Source organism: Podarcis pityusensis, assembly GCF_964106645.2.
Source record: "Podarcis pityusensis genome assembly, chromosome: 1".
NCBI lineage: Eukaryota > Metazoa > Chordata > Lepidosauria > Squamata > Lacertidae > Podarcis > Podarcis pityusensis.
The window spans coordinates 94,621,220-94,644,984 of record NC_138028.1 but is presented as its reverse complement, the minus strand read 5'-3'; the positions used below and the strand labels follow the sequence as shown (position 1 = coordinate 94,644,984).

The following is a 23,765-nucleotide window of genomic DNA, read 5'->3' as shown; positions in this document are numbered from 1 at the left end:
TACATGGGCTGAGAGAGACATCATCTTCTGAGAAAGTAAAGTAATTTAAAAAATATTCCCACAGCCATCATGGCAGCTGAATGTCCAAGGTCCAAAGCTGCAAACCTGTGAGATCTAGTTTCAGTGCTGATCACAATCCATCGTTGAATCCTGCAGCCAGTTAAGGGTGTCATTTTTTGCTGTGTGTGTGTGTGTGTGTGTGTGTGTGTGTGTTTTAAAGCTTGTATTCTACAAAGTGTCTCCAGACAACACAATGTTTCCCCAGGGAAATGCAACTCATGAGTCATGTCTTGTCCAAACTATTCAATGCCGCACAATATTCAGCAGTACAAAACAAATCAGAAAAGCCCTTTAATCTGGCACTCACATCCCACTAGAAAATGGCATCTTAGAATGGTGTAGTCAGAAGGGAATCTTCCACCAGGAAACAAATCTTCATACATCTTCTTTGTAAAAAAAATTTTAAAAAATCCTCCAGGGGATAATAAAGATTCTGGGCACAGACAAAGCCAGACTCCGCGCACAGCTAATTAAGGGGCAAATTTAGCTTTCAGATCCATAATCTCAATTCTTGAGCTTTCCAGTTCCCTCCGAGTGAGCAATTAGTTCTTTCCTGCACAAGATCCATCACATTTGACTCAGATTTGGGGCAGAAGGTCCCCTTTCCTCCTGGGGGCTGGGCTTCATCAGCTGCAGCACCTGGGTGAACCCACTGACATCATTCGGAAATGTGCAGCTGTGATGCTTCTGCGAATGAATGTGTTTTCTTAAGTGCCACTGCCGCCATTTTCTGTGGATCTCCTGTTGGACCTAAACAAAACACTATGGGGTCAACATGCAAATAAGAAGAACACGTATTTCGATTTTTAGTGAATTACAATCTATGGGAAACTCACCTCTCCGTTAAGAAAACAGTAAAGCACAGCCACAGCAAAGCCCTGAGAACAAAAGAGACCCGTGTCATTTATGAGATATACAACTGGAAATGGCAGGTCAGCACTCCAGAATAAATATAGAAGCAAGAAAAAGCTCATGTAGACCTTCCAGGCATGCAGTGTGCTGCCAGATGTGAAGAAAAGACAGAGTGACTTACAGAGCAATCTAAACTAGGGCCGGAGAAGAGTGGTCTGTCTACTACTGCATCCCAAGTCCTGCCACCTCAAACCAGTCCGGGGCGAGAGGTGCAGTGGGGGGGGGGGAATCACAGGCACATAGCCTCCCCCAAAGGGCTTGGCCCCCTGAAGCTGGTGCCCCTGGTCAGGGCAGAAGGTGGCAGTGGGATTTCCACCATACCACTCCCACGAGCTCCAGGATTAGAAAGCTGGAGCAGCTTTGGAACCTGTGATCCATGGTCAGCTCTGCTCTATCCCTGCCCCATAACACCCCATTTCGGGGGCCCATGCTGGTTAACCACCTGTGCGAACGCTGCCATGCTTAGCGTCTCAAGTGCTATGCTTTCTGCTACCACAGCAAGTAGCAGCAGAAGTGATGGTCCCTGTCACCTGTGCCATATGTTAAGCCCCTCCAGTGGCAAAGATCCATGGGTTAGGATTGGATTGTTACACTAGGAGAAATGATATACTTTGCTGGACCAACTGGATATTTTAGCAGTTGCAGTGTTTTCAAACTCGTGCAGGTCTTTCTTGCAACAAGGGCATTCTGAGAAGAAAGTGAGGCATGGGGCAAGATGGAACAGGTCCTTGTTACAAAGAGGGTCCTGCAAGGTGCCATGAGAAATACTGGATCTCTGGGGTGTTGGTCTAATCAGAAACCCAATGCAGAGGAGGGCTACATCATGCCCAACCTGAATGTGTATTTCATTCCTTGTGCCATTTAAAAAAAGAGAAAGACTGTTAACTACCTTTGTCCTTGTGGGAGGACTTTATTCCTAAAGCAGGCATGGCTAAACCCGTTTGGGTTAGGGACTCACCTGCCTTCTCCCAATTTATGAAGTGCCCAAGACCCAACAATTATGTTGGTGAAAGGTGGGGGAGAATCGACAGTACTGGGATGGGCAAAGACCAACACCCTGATAGGGATAAAAAAATGTTCCCTCCCCAGTCATCTAATCAACCACTTGACCAGTGGAAAGAAGGTAATAACCTGTCCTCCTCAGTTGATCTGCCCAGATCTGGGAGGAGGGGGCTGTGTGCCAATGTCTGTGTCTGCTTGTGTTTGTTCACACTCTCTCCATGTATGTAAAAGTATGCATGAGAGAGAGTGGTGCAGCCATATCCACCACTGGCATGCAACCTACAAAAGATTTGCCAAGTGTTAATGTGTTGGGCCCCCAAAAAAGCATTAGCCAATAACCACCCCTGTCCTAGTTACCTAAGAATTCCAGTTACCTCTTTGCATCCTGTTTGCTCTAGACACCCGGGGGCCTGGAAAACATTAAGGAGGTTTGCCAACACAGCCTGTTTTGATTGCAAAAGACGGGTGGGGCTTCTTTCATCTGAAGATGATGAAGACCTTCCAAGGAACCAGATTACCTGGAAAGATCCGATGGCTTTTTCAAACAGAGCTTGAATCTCCATGGTGCCGTTCGTGGTATCGAAAGGGAAGAAAGCAAATATGATGTAATGGACTCCAAAGAGAGGGATGAGGATGAGTGTGGATTTAGCGAGTCTCCTAGGAGTAAAGACAGAGATAACAGAACAAAACAGAAATAAAGAAACGGCCTAAAGAGGGTGAGCTTCATATTGATCTCAGTTTGTAGGCAGAACTATCCCCTCCAGTAGCAACAGCAGAAAACGCAAAGGGAAGTTTCAGGGGCAGTGCAGGCCTGCCTTTAAAGATCAGCAGTATCACTAGTGCCAGACAACAGGTCACAGAGTCTAGGTCCCAGAAGTCCCTGCAGCTTCTGTTTTTTTACACATGGGCAGCAGGCACTATGGACATCCTCCATGAATCTATCTAAGCCCCCTTGAAGTGAATTCCATAGTTTATTTTATTTTTATTTTTTTTAATAATAATTTTTATTAAAGTTTCAATCAAAAATTAAACAACCAAAAAAAGAAAAGAAAAACATCAAAGAAAAATACACAAATACACCATACAAATCTCAAAGAGAAAATAAAAAAAACACAAAAGACAAAAATCAACAATAAAAAAAGAACATAACAATTAAAAAAAACAATATCTCTTTTCCATTTCCGTCTTTAAATTTGCTTATTTTCTTGACTTCCTCATACCTCCCTCTTTTGTATTCCAATCCAAATTGTTTGTCCAGCAATTTCTTTTCCACTTTTTTAATCCCAGTCTTTAATTTAATATAATATTGAAATATATAACTTCAACTTCTTTAAACCTAATCTTTAGTCTTAATATAATATAACATTAAAATTTTACCTCTTAATTGTCAAATTTCCATTTCATTAAACATCTTTAATCCTAATCTTTACTCTTGATCTATCATTAACCTTAACCTGTACAGCTGGAAACCGCTTGTTTTCAGTCGTGAATTCCATAGTTTAAACTCTGTGCTGTGTGAAGAAGTGCTTCATTTTCTCTCTCCTGAATCGCCTGCCTCTTCAGTTTCACGGGATGGCCCTTAACCGAAGTACAGTGGTATCTCAGAAGTCAAACGGAATCTGTTCCAGAAGTCTGTTTGACTTCCAAAACATTCAGAAACCAAGGTGCAGCTTCCGATTGGCTGCAGGAAGATCCTGCAGCCAATCGGAAACCGCAGAAGCCTCATCGGACGTTCAGTTTCCAAAGAACGTCCGCAAACTAGAACACTCACTTCTGGGTTTGCGGCATTCGGGAGCCAAAACAGACGAGTACCAAGGCATTCAACAACCAAGGTATGACTGTATTACAAGAGAGGGAATGGGGATGTTCTCCATCAGCTTTCATCACACTACGCTCAGGGCTTTGCATCCAGATTTGTGCTCTGTTGCTGCTACTATAGATGGGGATAAGATCTTTCCAAAAGAAGCACAAGCAGACCTGGAGGCATTTTATTGGGGTGGGTGTCCTTGAGGCAGCTAATCAGACAAGTTTATCTGGGTGATACATATCTTTGCATATATTTGCAGGCAAACAGGTAAAACGTCTGTGCACAGGTATCTCTTGCTGTTGTACTTATGTGTGAGGCTGAGGGTTTTTTTGTTTTTTGTTTTAAGCTGTCTTACTTGTATTGACTGGAATCCTTGTTCCTTCCATCTGGCCATCTAAGTTTGCTCATTAGAATCCTCACAATATTAACAAACAAAACAAAATTGATCTGCAAAGAGAATGAAAAGCTGGCATTGACATTCACATATTTGAAAGACACGCATCAAATTTGCTCTCTTCAGTTCGATCTTCATCTCAGAAATCAGCTGTGAAATGGACTTACAGCAATAGCATGAATTTGTTTATTACGGTCACAGACAAATAACATTTGGTACAAAAATAGAAGAGGCATTGTAATTCAGACTTACAACAATAGAAACTACCACAGGGCCTTGAATGAGCCACCGGGCATATGTAAGATGAGTATCCCAGCATCTGTAAGATAGCAAAATTCATTCATTATGCTTTTCAGGTCAACAAATGCCAGCGAGCATCATGTTAGCAATATTTGTCTTCAAAGGAAAAATATCGCAAGGCAACATGCCCAGCAGATAGGAGCTGGCATCCATCCTGCCTTTCAAATTATACCGGATGGATGAAACTATTAGAATACTCAAGTGTGCAGAAAACAAGCAGGAAAAGCAGAATAATACATTTGCATTTTACTGTGAGTCATGATTCAGAGGAGCTCAACAAATTGGCAATGCCCTAGTCGCCATCCTTTTTCAACTTGATGCCCTTCTTCGCCACTCCCATCAGCCCCGTCCAGCCTGGCCAATGGTCACAGCATGATGGGAGTTGTAGTCCAAAGCCCCCCCAGGATCGGGAAGAGTACCCTGGTCTAGGGGTGGGGAGGAGCTGGATCCATCTAGACCTTGATCACCCTCAACCTGGTAAGGGAAGTCCCAATGGTGTCAGATGATCCATTTTTGCCTGTGCATTTTGAAATCAAACTGTGCGGGCAAAGGCACAACACTATGCATGCAAGCCCTGAGGATCAGCTGATTGTCTGGGCTTGCATAGCCCTGTGGTGACTGCAGGCAGCCTTTCTGCCCAGCTGCTCCTTTACCTGCCACACGGCTAACCTCACATAGGACATCAGATGTGCAGCAGGAGGATGCTGCTGGGCCAAAACAGGCTTGTGGTTCTGGAGGGCCCCAGGCTAAGTAAGAAGACCAGGGCTGAGGTGAGGGTTGGCTGAGGACAGACTGAGGTTAATAGAGTCTCATAGAGCAGCCTCTACAGCTTCACCTGGCTCTCACTATAACCAGGACTACTTTTCTTGAAAAAGAGGGGCTGTGATCACCTCCCTTATTCCCTTAGAATGGCAATGGCGCCCGCCTGAGAGGTGCTGGAACTGAGTTCTGGCAAGTTCTGGCTGGGGAAAAAAGCCTTGACTATAACACAGGTATATATGGCTGCTGGCCTGAAAGATTTTTACTTCTGATACCATATTCCAACCCCAGTCAAACGTCAAAGTCCAGAGGCCTCACAGCAATGCAGCTGAGTCAGCTTCTTATCCTTTGACTTGAGGTTCCGAAAACACTTCCTTGTTTTTCAAGATAATATTGTGTTTTCGTTTAGCGCGGTCTTTGCAACGAGAAAACAACAGCACTTCACAAACAACCCAACTCCCCCTGCTGGATGGGAAATGATCATAATCAAATTAACGCATATGCAACAATACGTTTTTTAAAAAATAAGTGTTTAAGGTTCCACAATAATCTGTGTTGTTTTTGATGCAACAGGCGAAGAACAGCTGCCCTTCTGGAATTTATTATCACAATAACTGCAGATGCAGCTGCTTCCCTTCTTGCCATTTTAATACAGAGAGCTCCTGACAATGAGAGTCTTTCATAAATGCCCTGCTGCTGCTGCTGTTGTTGTGATGTGATGTTCAGATGAAAACTCTGCCTATTTTATTTTATTGATAATAATAAAAGTATGAGTTCTAGATGACAAATGAAGGCTACAAGTGGTTCTTGGAACAGAACAAAAGACATAAACATGGTTTGAAACCAGATTAACTGGCCTGACTTCCCAGCATAGAATGATGGGGATTGCTTGAGACAATATATGTCTGGGCAGTGGGAGATGGCAAAGAGAAAAGAACGGATTCTGTTTTCACAAGGAAGCTGCAGATTTTTTTATACTGGCCAGGCACTTGTATAATGGGATACACACTAATTTTAGGTGTGGTTTGATCAGTATTAATTGCAACTGAACTGCTACTGTTATTCTCTTCTTGTCTCAGTGTTTCAGAATATTGCAAGAAAATAGGATTGCAGCCATTTAAAACCAGCTGTCAAAGGTTCTGTGGGCACACAGCTGAGGCAACGCTAATAAATACAGAGCATGGAAATATGTAATGGAAACACAACTTACCCAACATTTTCATGTAATAGTCTGGTCGTGACCCATGCAATTGCAAAGAAAGTTGGAGTGCCTGCAGTAAAGAAAAAAAAAAGGGAACCCCCCCCCCGTCAACCCTTAAGGCTTTTCCATACTTCCTTTTCTCCCGCTCCTTTTGCCCACAGCAAAAACCGCTCTTTAGTGCTCACTTGGAGCAAATAGCAGTTCAGGTGTTTTGCGGATTGCCCTTTGTTCCAATTTAGAGCTAAAGACTAAGCGGAAGTGTGGGAAAGCCCTTAATCATACAACGCACAGGAAATCATAGCATTGTAGAGTTGGAAGGGACCCTGAGGATTATCTGGCCTGCAAAGCAGGAATATGCAGCTATCCCATCACCAGCTAAATGAATATTTTGACTCATAATAGCAAACTCCCGTGGTTCTGTGCCAATCAATTTGAAGCAAAATGGGAACAACCACAAACCAAAGAGAAGTTCCCCTGATACAGTGGTACCTTGAGTTAAGAACTTAATTCGTTCTGGAGGTCTGTTCTTAACCTGAAACTGTTCTTAACCTGAAGCACTACTTTAGCTAATGGGGCCTCCTGCTGCCGCTGCACTGCCACTGCACAATTTCTGTTCTCATCCTGAAGCAAAGTTCTTAACCCGAGGTAATATTTCTGGGTTAGCGGAGTCTGTAACCTGAAGCGTATGTAACCTGAAGCGTATGTAACCCGAGGTACCACTGTATACCCAGGGAATATGAAGCTATACACAAGCACATCATGTTTCAGTTCAGTTGTCCCCAACTCAAAAGGGAGCAACAACAAAAAAGAGCATGTGGAAAACTGGCTGCTGAGGACTATGAATGCATATTACTGGCTTCTTTGAAATGTGTTTGTTACCTCAGCTGTGTAAGCAATACATTCTGCCCCCCGCAAACCCTGCTCCATCACACCTCAAAGCTGTGCAAAGGATAGCGAGAGGCAGAAGGAAAGCGGCGAGTGGGGAGGCAAGAAGAGAAATAGAGGGAGGGGAAGCATCAAAAGAAGCAATGTAGCAAAGAGGACGAAAGAAAGAGGAATAAAGCAGGAAGCAAGAGCAGGGAACGAAGAAGAGGGAGCCAGAGGCTGTGTACACTCCACACGTTTAAAGGACATGACTTCCCCCAAAGGATTCTGGGAACAGGAGCATGTTAAGAGTGCTAGGAATTGTAGCTACAGCTCCCAGGATTATATGCGTGAAGCCATGTGCTTTAAAGTTGTGGTGCCAGAGATGGAGTAAGACAGGAAGTGAGAGACACACGAAATGAGGGGAAGCAAAGAAGAGTGCAGGAAGGCAAGGGAAGCAGAGCAAGGACTGAAATGGAGTCAATGGGGGATAATACTGTGCAGCATTCTGTTGCGGCTCCCCCACTGGTGTCAACTGGTACTTACCCCATCCCAGAACCACAAACCACCAGAAGAACTTTCTTTCGGAGAAGAAAGACATCACCAGCAAGGTATGAAGATAAAGCCCTTCCACAAGAAGCCAGCTGTAGTTAGCCATGATACAGAAGTTAATGAAGATCATGATAATCTTACATCGGCCCTGAGGAAAGAGGAAGAAGTGCTTTGTCTCCCTTCCCTAGGCATTTCACAGTCCTGCTACCGAGCTTTACCTTGCTGTGTCATGCTTGCTTTATCACCGGTGTAAAAGTCGGATTGTGGTTGTTACAATTACTACACTCATTTTTGTCATTCTCATTGTAGATTTTGAGTGATACACAACCAAATTACACACAGAATAGACCTGTGGGAATCAATGGACTGAAGTTGCTTAAATCCATTTATTTCAATGGGTCTGTTCTGAGTATGATATCATGGGATATAAGTCGCTATTGCCCATGTATTTTATGTATTGGTTTGGATTATTTTATTTCTGCCATTAGCATCCATGTTTAAATGTATGCTGTATTCTTTTTTATAAAAAAAAAGATGTAGAAGATTCAAAACGTTATCTTTTAAAATCAACTAGTCTGCAACAAATTATTATTGTTCAAGTCCTGAACAGTTTTCCCATTTTCAAACCTACTGCCAATCACAGAGGTTCACATTCAGTCCCTTGGGAAATCTTTATAAGAGCTGATTAATGCACTTCAATTAATTTCCTCCTAAAGTGTCATGATGCCACATGACACGTTATCCAAATTGTGTTTAAACACGTTTTGTTCTTTGGTTTCTTTGGCCTTGTGATTATTTTATTCCCTTGTGGTTGTGGTATTCATAAAACCAAAGAACAACTAAATATATAAACAATATATTATTTATGTTCAGACCATACATACACAAACAAGCAGATGAACAGCACACTCCTTAGCATTTTTTACTCATACGTAAATCCTCAGTTTTCAATGGGTCTGCACCAGGGAAGTTCACATAAGCTTGCACCTCAAGTCTGCCATTTTCTCTGACAAAATGGCTCACAGGGATGGAAAGGGATTTTAATTCTCAGGCACCTTTCTTCAACCTGTGATGAGCTGGATGGTAGGCCATATTTATAGGCTTCTTCCTTACCATGTGTAACTCACAGTAGACTGCATCGTCAGTGTCTTCAGACAGGACAGGATCTCTGATGAAGTTTGCCAAAGCTCGCAAAATGAACGATGCAAAGAGCTGCATGTGGATGCAATTTCTCGTACAGCGAAGCCTTCTGTGGCCCAAAGAGAAAAGCATCAAGATGGTTTCTAAACAAGGAACTGCTTGGGTTTCTTATCAGACATATGAACAGATCTTATACCATTTAAAGCAGAACCAAACTATTGATCTATCAAACCCATCTGCTCATGGGTGTAGCCAAGATTTTGGGAGGGAGGCAGAACTGACATGATTGGTCAGTTAGTTAAGTATTTCTATGGTTTTACTTGATCTAGCGGGGAGGAGCTACCCCCCTGCCCCCCTTGGGTATGCCCATGCATCTGCTCTGATAGGAAACTGCTTCTCCAAGATCTCAGTCCTGGAGATCTCAGTCTTGCTACTTGAAGTCACTGAGGATTGAATATAGGGCCTCATGGATATAAGGCAAAGTGTGCTACCACTCAGCAATGGTCATTCAAATCAACAGGAACCCCATCAATACTCTGCAAACATCCAATACCATTGCCTGATCCAATAGCATCATGAAGCAAAACTGACGTATTGATGGTAAAACTGAGAACTGTTGGACTGAAGATCATCTTTCCCACAACACTAGGGTGAGGAACTTGTGACCCTCTGGATGTTTCCGGGCTAGACCTCCCTGACTCTTGGCCATGCTGGCTGGGGCTGATGGGAGCTAGAGTCCTACAGCATCTTGATAACTGTGGGTTCCACCTCTGCTTTAATAGAAAGACAAAAGAACTAATAATGGAGCAATAAAAAGGGGGGATGCAGTCATTGCTTCTTTGCCAGGCTTCATCAGATCCACCTGAAAAACTTATCCAATGAGCAGGAGATCCACCTAAAATACAGATCATCTTCCCAAATCCACAGCTTAAGTTTTAAAACTTAAGTTTTTTCTTCTACCCACTTGAATATACACTTCTGCCTGTTGACGTTTGAACAGAATGTACACTTCCCCACTGTTACTGTGCAAAACAGGAAGCCCTTTCAGAATGAATATCTGACGAAAGATCAATGGAACGGCTTTTGAAATAACACTTTATTTCACTATTCATTTGGGGTTGGGTTTTTTCACAGATTAACCAGGAAGTAGAAACAAATATTTAAAAAGGAATGAATAATTCTTCTTCACCTGAAAGAACCCAGAATGCCCAAGGCAATTGTCAGCGCCACCAGAGAAGCGCTGGTTCCGATGGTGTACACAATCTCCAACTTCCTCAGGTAAGACACCTGTCAAGAAACATCCAGGTACACTCAGTCCAGGCAGAGATGTGAATGTGTAGGAAACCCACTTGTCTCAAAAAGAGTGACAACATGTCTTTTTTCAGAACATGCTGTCCCATCATTTGTTCTAAAAGCACGACCATGAACTAGGCTTTGCCTGCAATCAGAGTGATTAGAAAACACTGCCCCAGGTAGAATTAGGCTGGATTTAAAATTTAGAGACACACACAAAAAAACCCCACAGAGGGTTGTAAGTGGTTTACAACATATTTAAATTGTTTTACCATTGTCTACAGGTGCAGAATTGATGTGCCAGAAATCAATGGCCTGGCAGTAGGCTTTGCTTCCATGTCAACTGCGCTTGTGTATAACTAATCCCAATTGAGCGTCAGTCACTTAAAACAGACTGCTGTCCTATAACGAATTTTTGAAGGGAGAAAGGCTCTGTTTGTACTGTATTATGACTGAATAATACTATGTTTTGTCACCAGGTGGGGCTATTTGCAACACCTTTTCCTACTCTGCTCTTTAGTGCTGTGCTTCAAACCGGAGTAAGCCACTGGCGGATGATAAACGCATAGAATGAAGGCAGATATCTAAAAGTGTGGTATAGGTGGCTTGAGCGCACTTTTCCTGCTGCAGAATGAAAACATATGTATTTACGATATTTCTATATCCCACCTTTCTATGCCAATCTAAAAACAAGTACAATAAAAGTACAGCCTAAAAACAAAAGAAACTACGAAGCAAAGTCAACAGCAGCTAAAATCAAACAAGCAGCAGTTTTAAAAGCACAACAGAAGACAGAGCCATGGAACTGGATTCTCCTCCTCTCCTTTGGCTCCAGTTTTTGAATATCAGCAGGAACCTCATCCAGAGTTATCAGGAAATGATGCAGATCCAAAAGAGTCTGGTGAGAGGATATCCTAATGGGTTTTCCACCTGTGGCTTAGAGGGTCAATCTAAACAAGCAGAAATACCCAGGAATACAGGGAACGTGTGCTCAAACCACTTCCACCCCACTTCTGATGCTTCCCGATGACCTGCCTGTTGAGCATTCATCCTGGTTTGTTTGCAGGAAGGTTAGATGACATTGCTTTAAGGCGAATGTCATCCCACATTGCCCAGTGAATTTCTCCTTCACTTTCCTTATCACAAAAGGTCATGTTTTGGGGAAGCAGGCTTATTGTGAAAGACCTTCCGATCAACTATAATTGCCCAACCTGAATTTTCAGTATTGAATTCCACCCAAAAACAGCAACCGTTTGAAAGTGCCCATAGGATACCGTACTGATTATTTGTACTTACCCTACGCTGCCACGCAACTATAGGAGCATTAATCTCTTCCACATTTAAACCACAAGCAATATAGGGCCTTGGATATTTTTCCGACCAGCCATCCTTGGTGCAGTTACGATATATAAACCCTTGGTTTGCAATGACAGAAAGAAAATAAGTCATACAGTTAGTAGTTGCAATTAGCACTGGTGAAAGCTACTATTATACAGTAAATACACATTCAAGGCCACATGGTGGAGTCTGGAAGTTTTTGCTTCCCTTTTAGATTACCTGCAGCTTGCTGTAATGTCAGAACCCGGGCAAATTGTGGTTCTTCTTCACAAGCCAATTTAGTTTATGAAGCTGGCTTGTTTCAGCAAAGCATTTTCAAGATTAGCCATTAGTGGAGCAGAAAATTGTTTACTGTTCTTAAACCACGGACAAAAATAGCTGTATTCATTATGTTCCAAAGAGATGCATTAATCCTGTTATGTTTAAGAGCAATTAAGTGACTCTGTCTGAACACAGACATTCCTGCTTCTGTCTCTGTTTTACTTTTTTGTTCTACAAGGAGCAAAGTTCATTGTTGGCACCATAAAAATAACTGGTTCCCAAGAATGAAAACATCATTTCAGGATTGCAAGTGCGGAGATATATCACACAACTGGTTGCACTTACGCTGTGGTTGTTATGGCATGCTGTGAACCATAAAGCACTAGCATCAGTCACCTATAGTATAGTAAATGGTATACAGTTAAATCCTAAGTATATTAATTGGAAGTAAGTCTCACTATGTTCAATGAGACTGGCTCCTTTCTAAGTATACTTAGGCTTCAGGTTGTTTAAAATGTAACTGATTGATCAAGGCCAAGGTGAGTCGATCACCTTGGGCAGCAGGATCCACTGGCCTCCAAGGAACACATCACATATAGATTTTTATTCCTTCCTGGTTCCTGATACAGAGCTTCTCATACTCTTCCTGCTTCTTCCCTGACAGGTAGGCTGGGGTGACATTTTGTGGTTCACGTCCGGTACCAAAATGTCTTGGGGCAACGCTGTGATTGATCAATATGTATTTAAAGGTTTTCTTATCATCCTTCATCATTAAAGCAATCAAGCCCAGAGCAAGCATAACAAATCAAAACAGCAAGAAAAAAAAGCCAAGAGCTGAGTTGTTTCAGTTTTACCAGCTCCCTCTAGCGGCTGAGTTTTCCATCTGCAAGCAGCTGGTGGGAGAGGCTGTCCGTCTTCCCTGACCTGGTGCCCTCCAGCTGCTCTGGAACTAACAACTTCCATCCGTCTCAGCTCCAGCCAGCAGGGCTGATGGGAGTTGTAGTCTAAAGCAGCTCTGCAGTGTTCCCAGCGATCAGGCGACAAGCTGCTCGGTGCCCCTTTTCCAGACCCTCTCAACCAGGCTGTTAAGGTGCTGAATCATAACACCTGAATTGGGAGAGGCTGTGCAGTCCTTAAATGCAGTGGTGAAGTGGATGAGGAAGAACCAGAACAGCTTGAATCCTGGCAAGACAGGGGCTCTGTGGCTAAGTGACTCCTGTCGCTTCTACAGCTCCATGCTCTGGGGAGAGTTGCAGCAACAGAGGACCACTCCACCTCTGCCAGTTTATGTACCTTCCTCTGCCAGACTGCATACACGCAGCTGGAGACTGTGCTCACATGGAAACTTCCTCTGCTCATCCCTTTTCATTTCCCTCCTGGTTCTGGGAGACAGGAGAGGGTGGGGAAGCAGGTGGACCCTTCCCTTGCCTGACCTGCCTCTTCCTCCAACCCATCTGGTGCTCCACCAGCCTCCACCGGCCTCTGATTATTGCCTCCTGGCTGATACAGGTCCCCACAAACCACTGCCCCCCTCTCCTGAGTCAGACTCCACCCGCCCCCTGCCCTGATACACACTTGTCAGTCCCGGAAAGGGTCTTCTGGATCCAGCATTGTCGATGGAGGCTCAGGTAACCTTGGTGGCTAGAAGCACCTTTCTGGAGCTGCAACTGGTACAACCGCTACAACTGTTCCTGCACCAGGAAAACGTAGCCACAGTAGTTTGTGCATTGGTTGCTTCAAGACTGGGCTACTGCAATGCACTCTATGTGGGGCTTCCCTTGAGCTTGGTCCAGAAGCTGCAGTTAATGCAGAATGGTGCAACGTGATGCTGACAGGAGTGAGTCCTTGTCTGCATATAACACCTGTGCTCAGAGACCTGCACTGGTTGCCAATTTGCTGCTGGGTCAAGCTCAAGGTGTTACTATTAGAATATAAAGCCCTTAAGAGCCAGTTTACCTTACCCTATATGTCCACTCAACTGCTGCAATTTGCAGAACTGGCACTGCAAAGGTGCCACATAACACCCATTTGTAGCAAATCAGTATTTCAGGGTGGCAGCTCCCACTATTTAGAACTCCCCATCCATTAACATCAGGCAGGCACCTTCAATTGACTGTACTCTTTTCGGTGCCTGCTAAAAACATTTTTTTCCTAGAGAAGACTACCCAAATATGCAGAATGTTTACATGGGTTTTAATGTTTTTAGCTTATCACTGATCTTAATCACCATCCAAAGCAACCCTTCACTGTGGTCCATGAAAACACCACAGAACAAATACATCAGGCAGGAGCCGTCTTTCCTTGTTTATATTATGCTTCGTTTTTATTCCCATGGACCAGAAGGGGAAATTACCACTTCTATCTGTGTGTTTATAGATCCATATCTATATCTATATGAACAAGCAGTTTCCTCAGAAGCACTCTGCGGGCAGCCCATTATTTTTCTCATTTTGCAGATAGGAAGCCTAAAAAGTTTCATTGTTGGGATCTGAGCCCTGATCTTGGTCCAAATTCTCTCCATGTGTGGCACAAGAACATGAGAAGATGATTCAGGCTACAGATCCATCTGAATCACCATCCTGCTGCACACAGTGGCTAACCAGGTGCCTCTGGGAACCCTTCAAGCAGGAGATGAAGGCAATAGCCTTCTTTCCCATTCTGGCTCCCCAGCAGCTGGTGTTCAGTGCCATACTGCCTATGAATCCAGAGATTATGTATACAACCACCACAACCAGTTGCCCATGATAGATGGTGGATTCGTCTAGGAATGACATTTTTAAAAATCCAAATAGGTTGTGCCACTTGTCAAATTCTGCTTGACGTCACAGAAAGAAAAGGCCAACATAACATTTACAGAATTCACACTCTGGTCCGAATGGGATCCTGGGAATGGGAATTTACTGTTCACCTTCTTGCCGAACAGCAATTGCCCCACAGGGGAATAGGCAAGGAGCAAATGCAGAAACCTGCTATGCCTCCTGATGCCAATCAGCTTATGGGACATCCAGCAACATCAATTAAGCCGAGCCCCAGAAGGGCTCTTGGTCTGTGACATTTCTACCTCTTTCTTTTTTTCCTTTGTGATCCTTGGATGAAGGGTGGTATATAAATTTAATTAATAATAGTAATAATAACTCTGTGCAAGGCTAAGATAGCAGCATCAGACATTTCTGGAAGCAGCTCCTAGATTCTAGGTAAGATTCTACTTTCCCTAGAAAAACAGTACATGACAAACCATATTACAGCCTGTGTTACACTGAGGACTCAGCCTTTAATCCTTGACAGGGTACAAGGAAAGCCTGGCATCAGACAGTGCCTATGGAAGTGTTATGTTTTAAGTTTTACCTGTTTTCCCAGTTACCATTTGGAAGGCTTTGGGGCAAGGAACGCTAACTGTTTGCCCAATGGAAGAAGACAGCCAGCAGGTTATATTATCCCACATTCCAAGGCATCTGTCTAGGAGTCAAGAACAACAAAAGTTACATACCTCACGCCATCCAGACGAAGAAGAAGAATTACCACATTCTGATCCCCAGGCCTGAGGTTCCTCAACCCTGCTTTAAGTACATTTCTACGCCTCATTTTCCATTTGTTACACCTATAGTGGAGATTATTAGTATCTTATCTTCTGGGAAAGCTTGTGGCTTCTCTAGGACTGTCACAAATTGTGATGGAAACTCAAAGTTTAAAACTCCCAGATTTGTGCAGGCATTAGCGATCATTTTTCTCTCTTTCACACACACACACACACACACACACACATACACACACGTCTGTCCAGAGCAGCTTTTCCTCTATTGAGGCTCCCTGCTTCTGATGGATTAGCTGGAAAATCAGTTTGGCTGATTCTCTGAGCAAACCCCAGAATTTTGGCCATCAGTGCTTGAGATGATGTGGAGGGGCTAGATGGCAGCTCCACTCACTGCAAACTAATCTGAGCAGCCCACTTGGCATCATCTAGGCACTGCAGGGGCTACAAGGAAGAGAAAAACCTGATGTATAGCAACGCTTCGTATCATTCCCTCTGCTGCCACCACCACCCAACGCTACAAGTGTTTTCCAGCTGGTGCAAAAATACAAAGGGCTCCTTTTATTTATTCTGCATCTTCACATGCTCATACTTTGTTTTAGACTACTTGGGTCTGCTTCATGTAGAGCCCAGACACCACGGGAATTGGCAGCCTACAGGCATCCATTAACTAAGCCAAGTGGGCACTAATCAGGCAGTTCCAGGAGCATTTGAGAAGGAAACTGTGATGAGTGTGCTGGGAAAAGGGAGGAGAAGTGATCTTGTTTAATTGTCTATTATTGTGCACCATATACATATCTTCTGAAGTAGGCATTTGTCATTCCTAACAGAGGACCCCCGTGATGCCAATGGCATATAGAGATAAAGCGTAGTTGGGGGAGAGCAGATAGATGACAGACAGGGCCATTAATGTCAAAGGTTCCCACAGACCCACTGGATGCCTATCACCAGACTTCACCTCACTGATAAACAGGAAGGGCAAGGACACTGTGTTGTTTATTTAAGAAATGACTATATTGATAAAACATCATTAATCAAGACCAGGAGGAAACAGATCAATACTACCTTTCAGCCAGTCATTGTTCTGAAATCTCTTTCCCAGAAGTCAACCATTCCCTATACCACCTGAAACATGCACACCCACATTCACTCACCCAGGTCTCTGTGGACACCATAGTAGGGGGAAATATTTTAGTCTAACTACTAAATACAATACAGTGGTACCTCAGGTTAAGTACTTAATTCGTTCCGGAGGTCCGTTCTTAACCTGAAACTGGTCTTAACCTGAAGACCACTTAGGTAATGGGGCCTCCTGCTGCCGCCGTGCCACCAGAGCACGATTTCTGTTCTCATCCTGAAGCAAAGTTCTTAACCTGAAGCACTATTTCTGGGTTAGCGGAGTCTGTAACCTGAAGCGTATGTAACCTGAAAAGTATGTAACCCGAGGTACCACTTGCTCTCTGAGCACACTAGATTTGATTCCATGCAACACTGAAGTTTTTGAAACTGGAGCTTCCTTTTTCAAACATTATACAAGAAGCACAAAAGCAGGATGTGAGTGAAACGAGGCTGAAATTAGTCTAATTTTCTATCAAAAATGATGACAAAAAGAAACAGCTGCTTCTTTATTCCAGAATCCTTGATGCGTATCCTGGTATCTCTAATGACTGGGACTTTTCTAGCCTGCAATCTCTGTTTTGGAAATGAGTCCCACAAGTGAACCCATGGCTACAAAGTCAGACTAATTTTTTCTTACGCACGCACGTGCGCGCGCACACACACACACAGTTTTACCTGAACCCTGGAGCGATTCATTTCCAGTTGTCGCATTCACTTCCTCCTTGGAGAGGACCAAGCTGCAGAGTTGTTCTTCTGTTGTCATAATTTTCATGATTTCACATGATGAAATAAAGGCTCTGACCTGCTAGTTGAGAAAGCATTTGCTCTTTTATTGGTCAGTAGCCAAACACACACCCTACAAAACATCCACATAAAGGTTTATGGGCAGGTTACAGCTATAGAAATAGATGGATTCCTAAGAGTGCGGCATGTTAAAATCAGAGAATGCCCTTTGAAGTTTTGCCTACCCTTCTGAGCTCATTTTGAACTCACTAGAGCAGGAGTGGGGAACCTCGGGTCTGGGGATCAAATGCAGCCCCTCCAGGTCTCTGGCTCTGGTCCTTGGGGCTCTCCCAAGCCACTGATTTCAGTGAAAGCAGCTGAACTACACCAGTTCCATGTTGACAAAAAAAGTCTATGTCATCAGGGTTAGATTGCAAAGGGCTTAAGTCAGCTTCTTTCACTGAAAAGATATGTTCAGGAATTAGAGGGAGTTTATACAAAAGCCACCCCAGATTAGCTTGACAAGACCTGCAGCAGGTATAGCTGAAAGCACACTGGGGCTTTGTCCTATAACAGCGGGATATCCTTGTTTCCCCTTAGCACATATTTGATTTGCACTGCTTTGAGCAAATTCCATGCCAGCTGCACATTTATCTAATGCTTTTAATCTAATGTACATTGTAAACTTGCATTAACACATCGGGTTACGATACCAAGGTAACCCAGCCAGTTCTTGAAAATGTGTCGGCAGGATTTGTTGGTCTGCTGCTCCTTCGATTGCCTTTCAAAAAAAATTTCTTTCAAATGAATGAACCCTTGCCATTTGCCATTCAAAAAATATCAGAACATGCCCAAGAAATATGTTAGATTGTTTCTGTATGCCACAACTGCTGCTAGAATTTTGTTGGCCAAAAATTGGAAATTACAAGAAGTACCAACAATGGAGGAATGGCAGATGAAGATGATGGAATTTTCGGAGCTAGCCGACCTGACCAGAAGAGTCCGTGACCAGGAGGAGGAGGAGTACCAGGAGGATTGGAAGAAATTTAAAGACTATTTAGCTAAATATGCTAAGATAATTCAAATAGAAATACTTGCAGGTACCAGATTGGCCTAGGATTTAAATAAGTGATGTTATAGAATAATATGTTTAAAGTAAAAATGAAAAGAAAGAAAGATGTTAATTGAGTAAGTAAATTACATGTGAAAATAGTTTTGGAAAACTGTTACAATATATACATTGAAATTCAGTCTGGGGGAGTCGAGGAAGTCACTCAACAATGTAAAGAAAAATGGAATTATTACACTTAAGATTTTTGTTTGTTTATTTGTTTGTTTATATATATATGGAAAATCAATAAAAAAATTGGAAAAAAATTATCGGAACAGGATAACTATGCACACAAAAAAGAGAGAGAAGAAGAGGGGAAATCCCTCACAACTGGCAGCGGAAAAGGCAACCTAGACAGGAACAGCCCTGCTAAAATTCAGGATAACAAATGTGTGGAATTTCCATTCCCCCACCCCCACCCCGCTCTTTTCTTTTGTTCTTTTCTGCACACAGGAAATCAAAATGGGGAGAGTCTATTTCAGTCTTAACAAAAGCCAGTCCTGCTCAGCTATAGCAACCATTCCAAAACTGGCCAGTGTTAACTGCAGACAGCATACATTTCATCTGTGTTATAAAGGTCTCCAGTTAGCAGTGACAGACACAGGAAAGCAACAGGTAAACAGATTAAAAGCTGCAAACAAGGCTACGGCTCTTACTGGGGTTTCATTTGAGCCTTGGCCCAAAAAGAAGGGCTGGAAGTTGACTAAATACATTGAAATAGATTATCTGTATGCATTTTAGTCAGCTCATTTCTTAAGTTTGCACAAATCTGCCTATAGATTGAACATCTCACCTCCTGGTTAGGAATGTAGCCTAAATTTATTATTTATTTAAAAAAAGATTTACAACCTGCCTGACTGTAATCTGTACAGTTTTAAACCATAAGATGTTCAGATGGCCTGGACTGGTCCCTATGGCAAGTGCCAGAAGTGCTCAGCGGGCAGTCTGAAGGGGGGGGATATATGTGATAGATTATAGAGGTGGCTGGTGGACACACACACACACACACACACACACAGTCCTTGGCAGTGGCGTAGCGTGGGGGGTGCAGGGGGGCCGGCCGCACCGGGCACAACATCTGGGGGGGGCGCTCGCACTCGCAGCTCTCTGCCCCTACCTGGCTCACTCACTCTCTCTCACTGCAGTGCTGGCTGTGCGAATCCGATCCAAGCCGCTGGGTCGCCGCCCACTGTGGAGGGGGTGGGTGCCAGGCGTGTGGTGCGGAGAGAGAGCGAGGGACTATCTGGGGGAGGGACAGTGCAGCGGCCGCCCAGCGCAGCGCTGAGCGCGGGAGAGAACCACACCAGACCAGCCCAGGCAGCAGCAAGAAGAAGCTGGCAGCGGCGGCAGGTTAGGGGTTAGGGGGCGCAAATTACTTGCCTTGCCCCAGGTGCTGACAACCCACGCTACACCGCTGGTCCTTGGGTTTATTTTCTTGCATTTTTTAAGGGCTTCTTTCTTTTCTTTGGCTGGTCATTTGAGCAACGACTGGAGGAGGGGAGATCCTCTCTTATCTGTCAGTCACTCAGCATGGAAATCATAATATTTATCCTAACTTATTTGTGACAGTACTTGACTCAAGGCGAAGATGGAAACACAGGAGGGAAGGTGCCCCTTTGCTTCAGATTCCAGAGAAGCCTGACGAAGAGCAGGGGTGTAATCTAAAGACACACAAATTTGCAATTGCCTAAAACTAGGAAAGGGAGGGTAGGGTTCAAACTTTGCACAATCACACCTAGAAGGAAGGTGTACTCTTGGGCCCTCACTAGGAAAAGGAAGCAAAATGTGGGGATGGTTGGCCTGCTCAACTACAACCATGGCTCATGACATTGGGCAGGGGTAGGCAAACTAAGGCCTGGAGGCCAGATGCGGCCCAATCGCCTTCTCAATCCGTCCCGCGGACGATCCGGGAATCAGCGTGTTTTTACATGAGTAGAATATGTCCTTTTATTTAAAATGCATCTCTGGGTTATTTGTGGGGCCTGCCTGGTGTTTTTACATGAGCAGAATGTGTCCTTTTAATGCATCTCTGGGTTATATGTGGGGCTTAGGAATTCATTCATTTTTTCTCCCAAAATATAGTCCGGCCCACCACATGGTCTGAGGGACGGTGGACCGGCCCGTGGCTGACAAAGGTTGCTGACCCCTGACACTGGGCCTTACGTCAATGAACTATTACTCATCGTGAACCATGACACTTGGCTAGGAAAACTGAACTGACAGCCACAGTCTTGACAACTAGCCTTGCATTTTAGAAGAGGGAGCTTTCTGGATGACAGCAAGTACAAAAAAGGCTTCCTTTCTGTCTGCAGACATAGAGTAGAGCTTGGAACCATCTTTGGTGGAAAAATGCCTCAGCAGCGTAGATAGAGCATGTTAATTCCCTCACAGCCACCTGTGTGTCGCTAGAAAGCCCCGTTACATGCTTTGAGAACTATGTGTCCAAGCTCTGAAATGGAAAATAAACCAGAATATATATATATATATATATATATATATACCAAGCCATGACTTAAAATAGTCTGATCGCTCTGTTTTGTTTCCAAACCAGATGAGTTCCAATGAGAGAGGGGAATTTTTACCTTGCCTTGTTGGATATAAACATGTCAGAAAATGTAAGCATATGCGTATTTTGGTCAGCTAGGATAGCTCAGTCGGTGGGATTCTTAATCTCAGGATCATGGCTTTGAGCCCCATGTTGGGCAAAATATTCCTGCATTGCAGGAGGTTGCACTAGATGACCCTTATGGTCCCTTCCAATTCTACAGTTCTATTATTCCAGCGTAATGGGTTCGGATGTTATTCAGCTTGAGTCTGCCATTCTAAATAACAAGGGGGCGCTTTAAAAAGTAGCTCAAGCAACATGACTGAAAAAGGTAAGGGCACAGCTCTCCTGCAGGCAGCCAGGATTCCTTTATGGTTGTGTAAAAAAGGGTAAACTAAGATAGCTCAGTGTTGGAAATGTGGCAAGGACAATGCTTTCCTGAAACATACGTTTGTACTAAGTTTTGGGAGAAAGTGCTGGACTGTGTAGCTATGACTGTACAGAAAAAGTTAAATCTTTCAGTGGCGAATATTCTATTGAACTACAGTATTTACCTACTGTATGGAAATTAACAACAGGACAACAAAAATGGATCCTGCGTGCCCTAATGGTGGACAAGAGATTGATATTGAAGAACTGGAAAAGTAATGATACGATACCCTTTAATCAATGAGTTGGCGATATGATATCACTCGCAACCTATGAATGGGGGTGTGTGTACCACTTTTAGATATATTTTTGTTGTTCTTTTTCTCCCCCTCACTTTCCCTTTTTTCTGTATCACTTTATATTTTATTGAAGTATTTTCAATTAAAACAAATATTTATTTATTTTTAAAAGTTATAGAGAGTAAGTGAGGCACAGCTGATGTTCTGTAGTGGATAAGCCTGTAAGACATATGTCAAGAAGTCCTGCTTCAAATCTTGTTTCAGCAATGAATTCCCTCAGGGAAGCCACTGTCTTTTAGGATGCTTTCACAGTACCACCCAGCTGTGCATAGCAGCTTGGCTTCAATTGTGTCAGATTCGTTTCTGTCTGTGTACACACCAGGGGGCTTTCTCGTCTCTTTACTCCATGCAAATGTGTTCACAGCTACTTGTGTGATGTGAAACAGCACATCAAAGTTGTGTAACAAAGTACAGGGTGGATATGGATTTCGCACAGCATTCTATGAACACAGATTAGAAACCCAACACTGGAAATGCAGCGAGAGCACTGGAAATGGGAGGGTTAAAAAGGTAAAGGTACCCCTGCCGGTACGGGCCTGTCTTGACAGACTCTAGGGTTGTGCGCTCATCTCACTCTAGAGGCCGGGAGCCAGCGCTGTCCGCAGACACTTCCGGGTCACGTGGCCAGCGTGACGAAGCTGCTCCGGCGAACCGGCCCCAGAGCAGCACACGGAACGCCGTTTACCTTCCCGCTAGAAAGCGGTACCTATTTATCTACTTGCACTTAAGGGTGCTTTCGAACTGCTAGGTGGGGAGGAGCTGGGACCGAACGACGGGAGCTCACCCTGCCGCGGGGATTCGAACCGCCGACCATGCGATCGGCAAGTCCTAGGCGCTGAGGTTTTACCCACAGCGCCACCTGCGTCCCCTAATGGGAGGGTTAATGTATCCTTAATCTCAGCCCCCCTCCCTGTATCTGCAGCAGTAAGAACTGCTGAGGTAATATATGTGAAGCACTTTGAACACTGAATTGTTAGACCTCTAGGATGTATGTGGCCGTGGTGTGTGCACACCAGAAGAGAGATTTGAGTGGAATCACTCATTCAGTGCACCTATTATCCCAAGCAGCATGGCTAATCCATACTCAGTCATGTGCCAATTTCCCATAATTCTGCAGATGGGGGGGGGGGCAATAGGCTCTGCATAGGTTGTTTTTATCTCAGGAAATCGGTGCCAAATAGCTACTTCTTTTTACATCATATTTAAAACAAATGTAAGACGTTATAATCACACAAGTCAAAGGCAACCTGTGGGAGTCATTCCTTCCTATTGTGACAACAGGTCTAGCTATGGTTTTAAGCTAAGCAACTTAATTGGCGGAAATTTGTGTGCAAATATGAAAATCTGGTTATACAGGTCAAATAATACCCTTGTTTTCAAACTAATAGTCTGATACACTGTTGTACTTTGAGCAATAATTTTACACGATCCTTAAATAATATTGGATACCACATTTTTTAAATATTTGAAATGGATTGATTAAAAAAAGTTTAATTACAAACTCTATATATTTTAAATTTTGTTTTTGGTTTTTTTTTTAATGTTTTGCTAGCCTCCACATGACATTTATTCCTCTAGCCCCAACTGAACAACATTGCATTATGGAAACAAACAAGCAAGAAATAAAATTTTGAACAGGTGTATGTCAACAAAGCTATTTATTTCTCACATAATTTAGTATATCAGTAACAATCAATAATGATTATATAAAACATAAGCAAATATGCTTTTAACCAGCAGCTGTCTCAATATGGTTTATGAAGATAAAGAAAGCAGCTGTCATAAAACTTAGGTTTATAGACTGAACAAATCGGGAGACTATCCATTCAGCTAATACCCTCTGCGTATGCACAGCACTTAAACATTCTAATCCTCATAGCACACAGAAACTATTTGAGGACAAGACTGTGCTACGTGGTCTGAAAAGTTTACTTTTCCACTGAGCACACCTTTAGGGAAAGAAACTTTTCCCAAGGAAAATCTCATGCATTCCTAAATTGAAGCTGCCAGTGTGAATATGCTCCCCTGAAATAACTAAACTCTAATCTCTCTTCTAAAGCACACTTTTCCTATCCTCTCACTGCTTTGCTGATGCATCAGAATGTTTTGTATGGGACATACAAGTTT

At 43.4% G+C, this 23,765-nt stretch overlaps 1 protein-coding gene across 5 annotated transcripts in view; it reads right to left on the bottom strand.

Moving 5' to 3' along the window:
• Positions 1-338: 338 nt before the first annotated feature.
• The window catches only part of SCTR (secretin receptor), a 29,520-nt gene continuing 6,093 nt past the window's right edge, over positions 339-23,765 (bottom strand). The window contains exons 3-15 of one of the 5 annotated variants that reach the window (XM_081008385.1): positions 17,207-17,336; positions 15,229-15,339; positions 11,581-11,699; positions 10,181-10,278; positions 8,965-9,100; positions 7,846-7,999; positions 6,445-6,505; positions 4,428-4,494; positions 4,137-4,228; positions 2,493-2,631; positions 2,349-2,384; positions 897-938; positions 339-810 (exon numbers count right to left, since the gene is read on the bottom strand). In XM_081008385.1, the coding sequence (XP_080864511.1) occupies positions 628-810; positions 897-938; positions 2,349-2,384; positions 2,493-2,631; positions 4,137-4,228; positions 4,428-4,494; positions 6,445-6,505; positions 7,846-7,999; positions 8,965-9,100; positions 10,181-10,278; positions 11,581-11,699; positions 15,229-15,339; positions 17,207-17,336 (1,368 nt within the window). In that variant the 3' untranslated portion in view covers positions 339-627. Of the gene's footprint in view, positions 811-896; positions 939-2,331; positions 2,385-2,492; positions 2,632-4,136; positions 4,229-4,427; positions 4,495-6,444; positions 6,506-7,845; positions 8,000-8,964; positions 9,101-10,180; positions 10,279-11,580; positions 11,700-15,228; positions 15,482-17,206; positions 17,337-23,765 lie in introns of those variants that run through there. The other 4 variants (XM_081008386.1, XM_081008389.1, XM_081008388.1 and 1 more) reach the window with 4 other exon arrangements.